We start from the raw sequence: 17,078 nt of genomic DNA on the forward strand, positions 1-17,078 counted from the left end.
TGTGTGTGTGTGTGTGTGTGTGTGTGTGTGTGTGTGTGTGTGTGTGTGTGTGTGTGTGTGTGTGTGCCTCCCCAACCAGACTGTAAGCTTTAAGAAGAAAGGGTGACATCTTTGGTTTTTTATTGACTGTTGCAACCCCAGGGCCTTTGCGCAGTGTATGGCCCATAGCAGGTCCTTGAATTGTTGCTAAATGAATATATGAATATCCATTCATATGGTGAATAAAGTGGAATTTGTGATTTTGGAGAAACAGGAAAAGTGAAACTTCACAGGTTTAAGAAAACTGGAGCAGGGTGTCAAGGGGGGGGGGTGCTTTTGGCAAAGCCATGCCAGCAGAAAAGGTGCCACATTTGAGGGAGAGGCTTGTGAATTAATCACAGCCACCAAGACCAGAAAGTTTGAGAAATTAAGATGCTTAGAGAACCCTCACACCAAACTGTGGGATGCATGGTGTAGAAATAATACTGAGTTTCTGTCTTTATAATACATTTAGAGGTTTTGTGGGGAGGAGCGATGGGGGTGCAGATGAGAGAAGGGAGAAAAACTGAACTGTCAGACTCAAAGCAATTAAGTCCATCAGAATGGAACAACCAGCTAAGGAAGGTGAATTTCTTGGCTTATAAACCTTCACATGGCTCCTCTGTGCTTTGGATATGCAAATGTCTTTACCAACTGGCGGCACCCGAGGAAGGAACAGCCTCCTTATCCACCCAAAGTCTTGCACCTGCTCCGGAATCTTATCACAGTGCTCTAGGTGTAATTAACCTGAGTGATGACATGCCCTTGAGGTGCCTGTCAGAAACTCCCTTCCCAAAGGGCTGTCAAGCCCTCTCTAGAGGATCAGAAACGGAGGGAAGAGGGAAGCCCAGGGCCTGCATCACTAGCATGTAAGCTCCAGGAAGAGGACTGCAGTAGGTACTCAGACATACTGTCAGGCAACTGCACGCATGCAACAATTATCTGTATGTTTAATTAGTGTCAGAAAGAGTCCTACAGTGCAAATGATGTTCCCCGTTCCAGCCCAGCCTCTGCCTGGTCAGGCACAGTTAACGCCTCTGGGTGTGGTTTTACAACACACAAAGGTGCTGTCTGAAATAGCAGCTGATCCGGCCTCTGTTTCCTCACATATAAAACCCCATAGTCCGTTCTAGCTTTAAAATTCAACGTGTCAATATATCTGTGAATCATCTATCTATCAAAGCATATTTGTTCGCTGCCCACTGATACAATAGGAGTGGACTGGTTTTATGGTTGTCAGATAAAATATAGGACCCTCAGTTAAATTTAAATTTCAGATAAGTAATACTTTTTAAATATAAGTACGTGCATGCGATGTTGGGGACAATTATTTGGGACATTTGCTAAATCTGACAGTTTTAGCTATTTGTCTTCTATCCTCCAAATACTGTAATCTTTTGGAGGAACAGGAACAGGATCTTATTCATCTTTGGAATCCCTTGTAATTGTGTCTGCCAGATTTTTGGATTTCACAGACTAAATATAACTGGATATTTTTGAAAGAAAAACTACTTTTAATTTTGGTAAATAAAGGCATTTATGACATTCATCACTTTACTACAGAAAAGTCAGTTAAACTTTAAAAAACTACTAGATGAACTCTCAAGCCTTTTTTTTTTTTTTTTTTTGCGGTACGCGGGCCTCTCACTGTTGTGGCCTCTCCCGTTGCGGAGCACAGGCTCCAGACGCGCAGGCTCAGCAGCCATGGCTCACGGGCCCAGCCGCTCCGCGGCATGTGGGATCCTCCCGGACCGGGGCACGAACCCGTGTCCCCTGCATCGGCAGGCGGACTCTCAACCACTGCGCCACCAGGGAAGCCCTCAAGCCATTTTTATGTAATTTTACATAATTATATAAATCTTTTTAAAAATTAACTTTACAAGATGCCTATCCTTTGGTTTGTGTGCGTCTAAGGCAACCAGGTGACTCTTCAAACCAGTTGGCACTGCCCAGCTGACCTGCATTTGGGAGCTTCAGCTGTGCGGTGTTTACTTGAAGGCCTTGCACGATGTTTTCACTTTTTTGCTTTAGCTGCGGGGAAGCCCTGAATTAATTTGGAGCTCAGCTGCTATAACTAGGCTCTTCTCTCCCTGCATTCCTTGGCTCCGGCGCTTTCCTCCAGGCCTTTAAACCTTTTCAATGAAAGAATTTTTACTATAAGTTGCCTGAAGGACTTTGGAAGTATAGAAATTTAAACAAAAAAGCCGTGCATATAACAGTACTCAATAAACGGTGCTGTTGACAAAGCAGATATGAACAATGAGTGGTATTTGATTAGTTTACTTTCTGAAGACAAGGTTTTTTTAAACTGAATTCTTTTTTTTTTTTTTGACATCTTCATTGGAGTATAATTCTAATTTCACATTCTTAGAAGTTTTGAATGTTTGAGCTAGAAAGGTAAGCACAACTTTTAGCTCAAATCCAGACTTCCCGAATTGGGATTTTGATCCCGTGAATCCATAGGAATACTAGAATCCAAGTTCCACTGGTCCACATGCCTTCTTAGCACACATCAAAGGGCAATATGTCATTCTACAGGCGAGCCAACTGAGCACAGCCAAGGGCAGTGATTGTCGTACGAATTGGTGGCAGACGTGGGTGAAGTGCCCCGCACCCAGCTTTCTTAGCAAATTAACTGAGTCTGCTGGGGAACAGAAAGGGCAGGGAAAGATGTTCATTCATTTCTGCTCACACTATATAGTAGGAAATGGCTGCTGGGTGTAGAGAAATGAAGGACCTGAGAAGATTGACCTCAAATAATAGCAACATCCTTCTCCCGTCTGTTCTGGGATTTCACAGTTCACTAAGTGCTTCTCCCGTATCTTCTCAATTTGATCCTCACCACAACAGGGAGATTTAGCAAGGTAGTACAGTTTTCTCGTCCTAACTTTACAGATGAGAACTTAGAGGCATGGTCATGTGTTGATGTGGCCAATAAAAGGGGTGGAGCTGAGATTTGAACACTATCTAGTGCTGAACTTCACTCAAGGCGTGTAGCCAGGCCAATGTTTTTGTCATTTAAAAAACCAACCCGATTTACTTTTTCAAAAGTCACACAACTTCTATATGATTATGATAAGAAAATTCAAATAATTCAGAAAAATATAGATTAAAAAGGAGAGGAGTGTATCCCATCCTCCCCTGTTCCTGAACTATGAGTTTACATGCATTTATAGGTAGGGATTTTTTTTTTTTAATGGATCAAACTATACACATTGATGTGCTTTGTTTTTCTTCACAATACATCTTGGCCATTTTTCCAAATCCTTAAGTAGAGATATACCTCTTTGTTTTTAAATGAGCCATGTTTGAAAATAGAATAGCAATGTTTATGTGAATACTGATGACAGGGAAATATTATATTTACCACCAATATTTAATAGGAGTTGATTATGGAATGGAAAGAGCGTTGGTGCTCAGAAATGGGGTACACTGACTCTGATAGTGTCAGCTTACTAACTTTCTCTCAAAAGTGTGGGTTCCAAAAAAAAAAAAAGTGCGGGTTCCAGAGTCAGAATCACAAATAGGCTAATAAGGCTTTGAAAAAGTTATCCAATAGCTGCTCAGTTTTCCTATCTGTAAAAGGGGGATACAAATACTGCGTGTTCCTTAAGGTTGTAGTGAGGATTAAATGAGATAATTCACATTAAATGCTCAGCACAGTGACTGATGAAGACAATGGTGATGACAACAATGACAGTGACGACAATGCTAATTCTCTTTTGATCCAAGAAGGTCAGGTCGGGGTTGGAACAGCAGGTGGTGCTTAAATTGCAAGGTTATCAAATCAGGAATGGATAGCCCTGGGGATACTTTTGTTAAGAGCTACCAAATCCTTCTGCCCGTCTCTCCGTATTACTATGAAATTAGCCACAGTTGCACTATCTTCGGCTTGTCAAATCAAATTCTGTGTTACTGCGATGTTGTATATTTTGCACAGCTCATATTGCTTCCTTCCTGGGTGCTCATAAAAATAAGGAAGAGCATGAAAAACAAAAAACAAAAACCAAAAATCTCCGACAACTCCTAACAGCGTGACTCCAGTTTTGGAAAAAACAACCCAGGCTTTCACGATCCGGTGCTTGCTGAAACCTTTGAGGGACTCGAGGACTACAATTCCCAGGGTGAACCATTTCAGCCCCGCCCACGACGTTGCGTCCCTTAATTCTCACCAGGCTCCGAGTTAAAACTACAAATCCCAGAAGGCCCTGCAGCACCGCTCGAGTCTCCTGTATGAGGTCTTTCACTTTTTAAAGCATAACTGGGGCCGCGTTGCCCTCTGGGAAGTGTAGTTCCTCGGGGAGCGACCCCCACCACCAGCACTACCTCTGAGGCCCGGCTGCTGAAATAAGGCGAGCGAGCTGGCAGCGCTCGAGTAACTGGGCCTAACCGGCCACCCGGAAGAGTAACCTGGCTTGGGGCGGCCCTGGAGACGCTCCTGGGTTCGGGGTCGGGCGCGAATGTGGCTCACGTTCTAGGCCTCACCGGGTGAGAAGGTAAACTGGGAGGAAGGCGGCGGTGGCGGACGAGACCAGATGCCACCCTGGAGCAGGGAGTGGGCCAACGGAAAGGGTGAATCCAAGTGAAGATGATAGGGGTGGGAGTGGCGCTCCCATACTGCCAGGTCGGGGAGAGGCGCGCCCCCAAAATGGGGTGGAATACAGGTCTCAGCACACAGAAGAGGGGCGTCCATGTAGTGGGATGGCTTTATGGTTTGGGGATGATCAATGGGACTTCATCCCGTGGCGTCGTCTCCCCTGGCTAGTGGAGGCAGCGCACCGGGCCTTGGACCTGGAGAGTTTTGGGGCGCAGCGGAGCGCTGGTTGGAAAGTTAGGCAGGAGTGTTTTACCCGGGGAGCCTGAGAACTGCAGCCGAGCCCGGGAACGATGCCTTTCCCTAACCCCTTCTTAACTGCTGGTGGTTGGAGGAAGTCTCTAGGGATCGATGTTTGGAGTTCTGGTCAAAGAGAGTCCCAGCAGGAAGGAAACCTTTTTACCCTCGGGCGCTTCTCAGAGGCCCCCCCCCCACCCCCCGCACCTTGTCACCATTATAGAGTCCCAGCAGGAAGGAAACCTTTTTCCCCTCGGGCGCTTCTCAGAGGCCCCCCCCCACCCCCCGCACCTTGTCACCATTATAAACATTACGTGGCGTTACATTGGGTAGCGGCTCTTCAGTTCGCATCAAGCCAGAGAAATTGGTGTCCAGCGCCAGGGTCTAGAGTATTGTAAAAGTGGCTCAGCTCATAGAAGAATGACCTAAGTAAATTAATTGGAAAAAAGAAATCGGGATAGGGATACAAAACAGAACGTATATAATGATCCTATTTTGTAATAAATCATCTGTCTTCCACATATTATACATGACCTGTATCTATGGATATGGATAGAAAAAAATCAGAATTATACTGTACTCTAAACTATGAACAGTGGTTATTGATGGATACTGAGATTACAGATTAATTTTACTCTTTTCTTTACATCTTAATGTAGCGTCTGAATTTGTACAATGAGCGTATTACTTTTTTTTTTTTCCTTATTTTTCCAGAAGAGTCACTCGTTGCTCTATGGTGGTGGGTTTACCACCTGCAGATTGACTTGCCAGGAATGATAAAACGATGGTATTCGAGGGGTGAATTTAGTGTGCAGTGTATGTGATGCTAATGCTTTTTTCCTTCTTGCAGGTTGGAAAGAGGCTGTTTTAGCAAGTGTCACGCCATGGTATGTGTTTGTTTTGGTCTATGTCAATCTAATCCATTATCCTTTCTAGTTTGAAATGTCGCCCTTCTCCTAATCCGATAGATTTAGGTTGCACTATATAACTTTTTGGGATCTGATAACTCATGTTGGCTGGTGGATGAGAGGGAGAAAAATATTGCAGTTGATCTGTAATCAATATGGACTCTTCGTCAGGTATCACACTCCTCAGTCCAGAAAGGCATCACCTGTGGATGTGGATCCATATGTGCCCTGTCTCTGTGGCAAAGCCTTTAGTCATTGGCCTGACCTCAGGTAACTTAGCAGAACTCACTCCGTAAATACAATATGGGTATTTTTAGCAACAGCTCCCAACTCTAAAGACCCTAGAGGACTTGAGCAGAGGACAACCAACCCCTAGTTCTTCTTTGATAATTATTGTTCAACACGAGCCAACTTCAGGTAGAGAACCACTAAGACTGTAATGACTATTAACAAACATTCAGCTGATCACTAGGCTTGATGTGCACAAGAAACTCAGTGAAAAAAATAAACACTAAAACAAGAACAAAGATGTGAACTCTTGAGAAATACCCAAGTATGTTGAGCAACACCAAAGCATACTTATAAATAATTCATCCTGGAGAAGTGAATCAATGTAAAGTCATGAGAAATTCTTTCTTCATAGAGCAACCTCTCTGGAACATGTGTGCTCAGACTGTACAACACACCCTCAGTGTCGTGAAGGAAGGGAAGTCTTCAGTGATCACTTATTTCTTAGTTAACATTAAATTCTCACACTGAGAATGTAGCAATCCTAAAAATCACAGTGGAGCTACAGCTAGATTTCATATCAGAAAAAACTGACCCTCTGTGTGGGAGGGGGAGCCTCTAAAAGAATCCTTTAACACACATTCAGGCAAATTGTGATTTGGTGAAATACCTCTTCATGAAAATGTAGCATAAAATGGAGAGTGAAGTGATCTAGCAATATAGAATGTAGAGTTTGGAAGAAATTAAAATTTGTGTATAGAATAATAGTTGCAAATATTCAAACAATAAAGTCTGTGGCTAAAGGAGAAAAAAAAAAAAATATTGCAGTTGAAATACCTTTTTGGCTTTGGATTTGATCGACCTTGCTTTTTACTTTTGTCAGAGTCATGGTTTTTGGCATATGCTACCTACTATCTGTGTGGGTATGTGTTTGATTATAAAAGAAACTTTCATATATCCTTTGGCTCCTTGTGCATTTCCTGAGACAAAAGCTTGTTAAAATCAAGGTAAGCAAATACATACATTTAATGTTTATTTCAATATTGTTTTTCCCTTCTCAGCTTTTGCCAAGTTTCCGATTAAAGATTGACGTTCCTGCATGAACATTTCCCTGTTAAAATGTCCTTGCCTCTTACAGAGGAGCAGAGGAAAAAAATTGAAGAGAATCGGCAAAAGGCCCTGGCCCGTAGAGCTGAGAAATTATTAGCAGGACAGCATCAGAACACAGTCTCGGGCTCCTCCATTGCTGCCAAACCTTCCCAGTCCAAGCAGGGCCCTTCCAGACACCTCCACCAGGATCCTTCTAAGTCAGGGAGCCATGGTGTCGTTTTCAAGCAACAGAATCCCAGGAGTTCATCTGATGGTGATCAGAGACCTCAAAATTCCCAAAGTTTTCAGCTCAGCACCTCAGAGCAGGCAAAGGGGACATGGCAGACGCAAGAAGAGATGCCCACAGCCTGCCCGAGCCACCGCCCACCAAATCAAGTGACTCTCGCTGGGATCTCCCCTCCCTTGGCAAACAGTCCTCCAGTGGTCTCCAGCGAACAGCTCTGGGTTTATGGGTTAGAGCAAGGTCAGATTCAGGCTTCACACAAGACCAAATCGACACCCTTTGTTAACACAACTCCTGAGCCTTTGGCCAGAGCAAAGAATTTCCAGGAGATGGCAGCTTCTTCCTCTGGACAGCCTCCCAGGGATCCTGAATTAGAGGCCCGGATGGCAAGACCCTCTACCTCTGGGCAGAACGTTTCAGGGAGTGTGATGCCCAGGACAGAAGAAAGACTACAACAGAAATCAGGGACCCCACTCCACAAAGCAGCAGGCTCCCAGCAGGGAACATGCATAAAAATTGGTGATCGTTTCCAGGTGAAGATTGGGTACAACGAAGAGCTCGTTGCAGTGTTTAAGAGTCTGCCCAGCAGACGTTATGGTAATGAGTCTTCCATCTAGTTCTTTCAGATGTTTTTTCCTACGTCTAGAGTCTCTTTAAATCTAACAGTTTCTCATAAATATGAAGAGAATGCATTGGCACATTATATCCATCCAGTTGTTAAAAATTTTCTGTTTTATTTAGCTCATGTTTCCTTTTATAATAGACGTTCCTTCAAACAGCTGCCATGCTTGGGGGCTGCCACATGGCCACATGGAGAATGGTTGAATAGTTCCCCTGCCAGGTGCTTTGTATGCAGTGTAGCGCTTAAGCCTAAAACAGTTTTTTTGTGAGAAGTAGGTGTTATTTGCATTTTAAAGGCGATGGAACTGGCTCAGCCAGGTGACATGGCATGCTCAGGTTGGTTCTTCCAGAAGGGCAGAGCGAAAGCATTATCCTCATTTATATTTGATGTTTGTCCTCTACGGGGATTTTGTACATCAGTAGGGGCTTTTCAGTCAGCTGTTTTGAACTTAGCATTCATTCATTCATTTAACAAACCCTTATTGAATGTCCAAGTACAGCTCATACCAGCAGTCATCCACCTTATTGTGGGCAAACCAGGTACTACTGTTTCATTTCAGATCCTGCCACCAAGACGTGGAACTTCAGCATGACCGACTACGGTGCCCTGAGTAAGTAGGTGTGTGGTCACCCCCTCATGCAGGGGGACGCTGTTATTGAAAAGTTCCTCGAGTAGCAGATACAGTCTAGCTTGTGGTTGAGATGGCTTTGGGGACGCCATCCCAGTGCTCTCCTTCTGTCTCCCCCCATGGCCAGCCTAATGAAGCACTTCCTTGGGAGGAGGGCACTGGTCATACTAACAAAACCTAGCAATTACAGAACCTGCTACATGCTAGGCGGTTCTAAGCCCCTTATCTATGCTAACTCTTTCATTCCTTATAACACCCATTTTACAGATGGGAAAACTGAGGTCCAGAGAGGCTCTGTAAGTAACATAGGGTCACATAGCCAATCGGTTGTACAACTGGGATTCAAACCAAAGCCACCTGACTTCAGAGTGTATGTTCCCACTGGACTGCAGGCTCCAGCCATGCCAGGCAGCTGTGCCGGCCCTGCTCCCAGAAACGGTAACAGTTCAGCAGACAACACAAACCCGAGAGTGCAGGGAGCGGGTGTTGCCCAGGCTGGCTCCAGCTTGTGTCATGTCTGGCGGTGGTCAGGGCCCCTGGGTGCACACCACTCTGTCTTCTGAGATTTTGTTGACTGTCCTACACCAAGGTTTTTGTCACCTTGTCCTAGTGGCTGAAGCCTGCACCTCTGTTAGAGTCAGCCCTGAGTGTCCTCATCTCCCATTCTACTCATCCCTCCCAGCAGCCATTTCTGTGCCCTCTCTGTCCCCACCCAGTTCAAAAAGGGAAAAGCGGAGGATGCATGGTGAGGTTACTCCTCCATAGATTTGGGGCACGAGGTGGAATTCTCTGACATCACCAGTACAGTTTCTGGGGGTAATGGGACAGCTCCCTGCAGAACTTCCTGTTTCTCTCCTTGTCCTCTACTTTTTGAAATGTTTGACACTAGGTTTGGGGGAGCTCGATTCTTCCATTCTTTTAATCCATTTATTAGGTGTTGCAGGGAGGAGAGACAGCGCTCTGGGTTAACATTGTAGGTCTTGATACCTGGTGTTGTGTTATTGCTCATGTTAAACCAGTGATTTCCACTGTTATGAAGTTTTTTTCATGTCATGTCAATTTTTTTTTGTGCTTTTCTTATACTTTTATATATGTATACAAAAGTAGCCTACAGAGACTGTTTAAAAGTCTCTCTTTTGTCCTCTTTTTACTCCTGTCCTCTGACCGCAATGCATGGTGACTCAGATGACTAATGATTTTGCACATTCATGTAGGTTTTCTGTGCAGTATGGTTGTTTTTGGTGATGCTCCACGTAGTTTTTTTTTTTTTAACAGTTCATTGGGCACAAGATTCTGTCTATAGCTTTCAGGTGAATTTTGCTGATTAGGAATTGTTGAGCTCCTATGTATCCTTCTCGATGTTTTGCATACTCAATCTGCTGTCTACCAAGTTATACCTGGAACACTCTCCCAACAACCGTGGATTTGTGCCTTAACCCTTGTTTCTTAATTTTTGGATAGTTGATGATTGCTGTGTCATCTTAGTACGTGTTACTTTTTATTAGTGCAACATATGAAGACTTTCAGTCTTTCTGTTATTTGTTTGGGTCCACCTCTGAATTTGCCTTTTTAACCCTACCACACACTCACTGTAGGTCATGTGGAAAGTATGTCAATGTGCAAAGAAGAGAAACCAGCCATCCTCCCCCACCCCCGTCTGTCCCCACTCACTTAACCACTGTCAGCATTTTAGTTTTGTTCCTTCCAGCCTTTTTTTCCTATGCATTAACATATACAGTGTTTCCTATATGTAATGTAATCTGTATCTTGCCTTTTTCACTTAATGTTCCGGCATAAAGCACTTTTATTTTAATGGCACATGTTGAACAGTTAATTCTGGGTGATGAAAATGTGCGTGTCCATTATTGAACCACTTTGACCTCCAAAAACATGATTTCATACTGAATAGTGTCTTTTGTCTTTTCCAAAATTTCTTCCAAAAAACAAATAAACTAATGACTATATAACATTCTCCATTTTAAGAATGTGTGATAGGGACTTCCCTGGTGGTCCAGTGGTTACGACTCCGCCTCGCAATGCAGGTGGCACGGGTTGGATCCCTGGTCAGGGAACTAAGATCCCACATGCCGCACGGTGCAACCAAGAAAAAAAAAAAAAAAAAAAAAATGTGTCATATACTGGGTAAATCATTTTCTTTTTGTTTAATATTAATTTGCTCCTTGTTTCCCCAGTATCAAAGCTGTAAGGAACACCTTGGTCTATAAATTTTTGTTTTTTCAACTTGTGTTAGTTGAGATAGATTCCTAGAAGTTGAATCATTATGCTCACTTTTTAGGGCTCCTGCTGTATATTGCCAAATTGTTTTCCAAAAGGTTTTATTCCTATCTGATATCTATTTTTCTAATCCTGCAAGTTCGATAAGTTAAAAATGGCTTTTTATTACTCTTATTGTTTGCGGAGTTGCACATTTCTCCAAATGTCTATTAGTCATTTTCCCCCTTTTGAATTGGTTGCCTAACTTCTTATCTTATGTGGTCTTAGTATTTTTTTTAAAGTATGAGCTCTGTTCATATTTCTTGCAAATATCTTTATTCACTAGTTTTGCCTTTCATTTCAGTTTGTTTTTTGACAGTTTAGTTCTATGTCATCAAATCTATTAATCTATAAAATGCCTCAGTAATAGAGAAAATAAGGGTCAACACTGTACATCTGTGGCCTGATGATCCTGTGTCTCCTTCCTTGTCCTCCCAGCGGTAGACAGAACAGTGACCTGGGAACAGGGTTAAGGGGGTGATTTCTGGTGTGTTGACTTCCCTCGGTGGCTTCTCTGACATGGCCACAGAAATTATCTGATAAGTGTACTCATCCTGGTGAGATCCCTGTCCCCCCTGTTCATTTCTGAATTCTAAGTTTTTTAAATTGGAAAACCTAAGGAATAGAAGAGTTACATTCAGGAAATCCTGAAATACCTGAAGCCCCAATTAAAGCACACCTGCACACCTTCCGCATCTGACTACGCTTTTTCTCTCCTGCCTGCCCAGCGAACTTCCTCCTCACCCTGCTCCTGCCCTCCTCCTGTGCCTCCTTAGCATTCCAGGGCCACCTAAAAGTCGCTCGGGTTGTCACCTCTGTCCTTTTCTTCTTCGGCAGTGAAAGCAGCCCAGCACCTCCAGGCTGTCACTCTGCAGCCTTTGGAAGGGGCCGAGGGCCATGTGGAGTCACCCTCTACCAGCAGCAGCAGCAGAATTGCAGCCCAGACCTGCCTTCCTGTAGCTCCCTCCCTTGCCTTTGTCAAAGGGCAGTGCATACTCATCTCCCGGGCCCGCTTTGAGGCAGACATCAGCTATTCAGAAGACCTGATTGCGCTGTTTAAACAGATGGATTCCAGAAAATACGGCAAGTAGTTGGCCTCTGCCTGATTTCCAGGATGCAGAGTGGCCTGTGATCTCAGACTAGGGTGTTTTCCTCTCTTTAAATGTTCAGAAATAACTTTCTTGGTAGAGCCTTTCTAACCTTCTCCTCTTCCTGTAGAAAGATGCTCCCTAAATTGTTCCAGATTGTTGAACACATAGTGGGGCCTGCTTTGTCTTTAAAGGCCTCGCAAAGAGAAGACTCCTTCCCCAGTCACCTGGGCAGTGTCTTCTTGGTAGAAGCAGGTCAGTTCCTGTTTCAGCCACTTAAACCCATTTAATTTTATTTTGTCCTTAGTGGAGCTTGAAAAATAGGCATTTGCCATAAAAATAAATGCCTTTGGGTAGACTAGACTAAGCCAGTGGTTTTCAAACTTGAGCATGCCTCCGAACCACCTGGAGGGGTGGGTAAATCACAGGTTGCCGGCCCCCATGCCCAGAATAAAAGCCGGTGCCTGGTTCCCACCCAGAGCTACTGATTTAATTGGCTTGAGGTGGGGCCTGGGCATTGGCATTAAAAAAAAATCTTCAGGTGAGTCTAATCATCAGCCAGGATGAAAAACCACCAGCTAAAGCAAAGCAGTTTTGCTTTATTTTTTGTGAGGTTCTTCAAAAGCTGCCGCATCAGAATAAAGAGCAGAAGAATTCTGAACACCTGGGTTTCATTCTTAGCTTGGGCCGTGTTTTACAAAACAGTGTGGCTTTTATGGATTTGTATTCCCATTCTTGAAATGGTTTTAGCTTTCCCTAGGCAAGTAGAAAGCAAACCTTTAAAACCTCCTGCCTTTGAGACGTGCAGGCAGCATCATGGAGGAAGCCTCTGTGGAATGACTTGCCCAGTGAGCTTTCATCAAGGTCAGGGTTCCTTCAGGAGCGGGTGATGCTGGCTGTTGCATTTTTATCCCTTAGATGGAGAGAGTTTTGACTGGTGAGAGCAGGCTGGTGAGTAGGGTTTAGGCACAATGTGCAGGGCCCAGCCTCAGTCCAGAGAGCATTGCCTCCCCTGGCCCCTCAGGCGTTTGGCTTCCGCTTGGGGTGGCCCTCAAAAGACAAGCACTGAGGAGCTGTGTCTTCTGACTTGTGGCCTTTGAAATCACACTCCTGACATGCTCTGCTGTTTGGGGAGGAATGAGAACAGTGAAAATATTCACACCCAACCCTGCCCAGGCCCCTAGACATAAAAACACCGTAATTGGATTTTTTTTTTTTTTTTTTTTGCCATAACACTTATTCACAGACTTTCCCATTTGCTGCCCTGCCACTGTGAGGATCAAGCTATTGTCAGAAAGGGTCTCCTGCACTATTCCCACATCAAGAGTAGTCGGTGTGCTTTTGGTCTTTCTGTCAGATTACACCTGGGCCACCTTGCTTCTTTCCTGAAGTGGACTCAAAGTATCCATGATGCCTTTTGCCTAACTGCCTTGCTTCTTCAATGACCAGACAGAGAAGAATTCATTTTTGCTGCCCAGAAAGCACTTACTGAGTTGGAGCTTGCTTGATTTTCTCAGAAGTTCGATTGGTAGGAAAACCTAAGTAATTAGTCAATGTTGGGTAGCCAGATGCTCACCCTTCTTAGTTAATATTATGTGTAGTTTATGCTACACCGTACTAATCAGAAGATGGAATAATAATAATAATTTATCATTGTTTACCGTTTTTTTGAGTGTGTTGTTTGCCAGAAACTCTTTCATAAGCATTTTACATTTAAATTTTATGTAATGCTCACTAGAGCCCTGTGAGGCAGGGGCTATAGGATGCTCCCTTTTCAGATGTGGAACTGAGGCACAGGGAAGTTGCATAACTTGCCCAAAGTCACACATCCAGGAAGCAGCAGACCTGGGATTTGAACATAGACTGTTTGACCTCACTGACCACATGTAGCTTGTTTTCCATGTACAAAATGGAGCTTATAATGGTGCCCAGCTTATAGCGTATTGAGGAACTGATGAGATGGTGCATATGAGTCTCTTGGCACTGTGCCTGGCTTAAGGTAAGCAGTGAATAAGTGCAAGCTACAATATTATCCCCACCTTGGAGATTCAGGGTGTTTCTGACTTGCTGGGCCGTCCCCAGTCCTGTGTCCCCATAGCTCCCTTTATCACCACGCTTACAGCCCAGTGCTGTCTTCATGTCTGCTTGTCTTTCCTCCCCAGATTCTGTGAAAGCCTCGATTACTGGTACTCTCGATCTCTGTGTCCTCAGTGCCGGGCACAAGATCAGCCACATCACCCGAGGTTCCTGGGGGTTTGTGAAAGCAGGGAATGAATGAGTAAGTGTGGTGACATTGCAGGAGGGCAGGGTGTCATGTTTGCCTATTTGTTTCTTGTCATTGCAGATGTCAAGACCAGGAAGTGGAACTTTCTCCTGGAAGAGTACAGTAAACTAAGTGAGCTGACCACCTTGCTTGTTTTATATCATGCTGTTGTTAAGCCTTAATTATGTGCCTTAAATTTATTGTATTTTGAAAGAATCACCTCCTTCCTCCCCTCCACCACGATAACTTTGCATGCTTGTGTACAGGACTAGTAAAGGTGAAGTTGGTCTCGGGCAGCCATGACCCTGTGCTTTGGGATGGCGGCTTTACAGCAGCCCAAGCAAATGCAGGGTCTCATCTTCCATCAGGGTGAGGCGCTACTAGTCAAATTCTTGAGGCCTGTGAAACCTCACACCCATCATAGGAGTATTAGAAGTGAGGGTTTGTGGATTTTGGGAATCAGAGGCAAGCTAGGGTTGCTGAGCTTAGATGGAAGCTACTTTAGATTCCCTCTTAGAACAGGCTCTCTCAGCTTACTTCTAGAACCAGATGGTCTGTGAAAGTTGGAGAGCCGTAGTGGTTACAGGCTTCTTCATGGGCTGAGCTCTGCCAGAGGCAGAAGCCAAGGCCGGGGCGCATCAGCGTTTAATAAGCGCTTTGGAGTCTCACCAAGGGAAGGGCCATGTGTACAGATGTAACTACAAGAAGGGGAAGCCAGTTTGGGCTTATCATTTTTCTTCTCTGTGCTCTGCTTGGGTGGGGCAGTGAATGAATTCCAATATGCCAGAGAAAGGGGGTGGGGTGTGGTCATAGCTCAGCCTGTCCTGGAATACCAGTCTGTTACCCATCTTCCAGACCATCGATATTCTGCAGTGGGTGTGCAGCCGGCACAATGGAGGTTCCTCCTGCCTGACCCCCTGAGAACTTTCTGGTACCAGGGTTCGGCCAGGAGAGACATGCTCCAGCTCAGTGGGGCTGGGAGTGGGGATCCACATCATTGGCTGTCTTGCCCACCAGGCTAGGGCTTTAAGGAAGAGGGTCTCTTCCCTCTGTCTCCTCCTTATGTGTCTTACTATGCAGCGTCAGGTAGGTAATTCAATATTCTGGGTCCCATATGTCCCTTCAGTAAAAAATGGGGTGTTTAATCCATATTTGCCCTACTGACAGAAATTAAATATAAGGAAGAGCTTTTGATTCCTTGAGGAAAGACTTGCTGCAAACAAGAGGTTAAGTTTGAATACGATGAATTATTTAGTGTCAGCAACCACTAGCTGAAGCCAGAAGGATGGCTGACGTTGATCTGAGACCCCTTGACTGCTGCTATTTGGAACTCGTGACTTAGAGCAGATTATTCGGCCAAAGCTGAATTTTTGATGAACGGTAGGAGTGAGTTTGTCCCTCTCACCCCTTTGTCTTTCAACCACAGAAAGACATATAAATATGTGAGCTATAAAGGCTTTGACTTTTATGGAGCAACAAAAAGCAGGATATTTACAGCACTAGCAGATGAATGTAATGTTGAAAAACCATGACTTGCAACTTACATAGCGTTATATAATGGTTCCAAGTCTTGAGGGCCATAGATTCCTTGAAACCTCTGCTGAAAACAATGGATTCCTCACCCAGAAAAATGCACATAACAGCCACACATAAGGTTTTGCCTTTGATATTAATAATTCCATGGGTGTAGAGTTAAGAATTCTAGAGTCAAGGGTTCATAGAATATAAGATTGATTCTCCCCATTTCATAGATTGGGAAAAATTTGGACCCAGAGAGGGGAAACAGTTGTTTTCCTTGTCGGGAGCCTTGTTAGGGTCACAATGAAGTCTGACTAAAATTGCAATTTTGAGTTTGTGATGTGACCCACTAGGAAACTTAGAAGCCCAGGTCTACGAACTAAGAAGCCGAGGTAAAGAGGTGCTGCAGAACACTGCAGTTCCCAGTTTAGTTCCGATTCCACTGTTAACAGATTGTAAACCTGGGGAATTTGCACCTCTCTCCTCACCCCTAGGTCTCCTATGTGAAATCAGATAATTGACCTGAGCTAGTGACCATGTGCATATGAAACTAATTAAGAAATGACAGTGGGAACTGAGTGTGTGAGTGCTCACTGCTAACCTAGTGACTACAGTCTCCAGGTCAGGCCAGTCGCAGAGCGATCCTCCTTCTTTTCTAAGTGACTTGCTTCCTCGTGCCCACAGTGAAGTTGGCATAAAGCCTTCTGTTTTCCCCCCACCTGTCAACAGTCCAGAAGGGTTCTTCGTCCCCCTCAATGATCTTGTCAGCTGCTACTTGAAAACGTTAACATCTCTCTGCCGTGTGGCCCGGTAGCGTTCTGCCAGAGAGCTATTTTACAGAAACACTTCTCTATGACTCACAAAGCCAGACCGCACATACCTGTCGTCTTCCAGCACAGGGAAGGGATAGCAGTGAGTCATTGACAGCGAATAGAGGCTGTCTCAGAAACACACTCAGTTGACTGAACCAGCCGCAGAGGATTTGGGGAGATAGTAGTCGATAGGAAACAGAGTAGAAAGTGGTTTTTGTTCCTCTTGAGTGGCTGAAAGGATATAATGCTTACAAAGCACTGTGTTTCACAGCAGCCGGATCCTTAGCCCTTTCTTAGCTTTCATCAGGTATTTGAGTGCTGAAGATCACTAGAATTAAAATGAAAATGGGTTCTGAAAGCATGTGGGGTGCTTAGTCTCTTGAAGTGTGCAGAAATCAGCACGCTCAGATTTAATTTGGAAGCACGCAGTGTATTTCTGCATCAGTATGGACACTCTTTTATATTAAGCCATCAACCTTACCTGATTTCTTATCATGGTGATTCTATTCATGCAAACTGTTTCCAGAAATAACTGATACCTCTATTTAGGGAAAG

At 44.3% G+C, this 17,078-nt stretch overlaps 1 protein-coding gene across 1 annotated transcript in view; it reads left to right on the forward strand.

Annotated features, from left to right (window-relative positions):
• The first annotated feature begins 7,104 nt into the window (after positions 1 to 7,104).
• SMARCAL1 (SNF2 related chromatin remodeling annealing helicase 1) overlaps positions 7,105 to 17,078 on the forward strand; it is a 50,546-nt gene continuing 40,572 nt past the window's right edge. The window contains exons 1-4 of the mRNA XM_007462855.1: positions 7,105 to 7,915; positions 8,500 to 8,550; positions 11,680 to 11,925; positions 14,275 to 14,325. Coding sequence (XP_007462917.1) covers positions 7,105 to 7,915; positions 8,500 to 8,550; positions 11,680 to 11,925; positions 14,275 to 14,325 — 1,159 coding nt within the window. The remainder of the gene's footprint in view (positions 7,916 to 8,499; positions 8,551 to 11,679; positions 11,926 to 14,274; positions 14,326 to 17,078) is intronic.

The sequence above is a fragment of the Lipotes vexillifer genome, unplaced genomic scaffold (assembly GCF_000442215.2).
Source record: "Lipotes vexillifer unplaced genomic scaffold, Lipotes_vexillifer_v1.1 scaffold1518, whole genome shotgun sequence".
NCBI classification, from domain to species: Eukaryota; Metazoa; Chordata; class Mammalia; order Artiodactyla; family Lipotidae; genus Lipotes; species Lipotes vexillifer.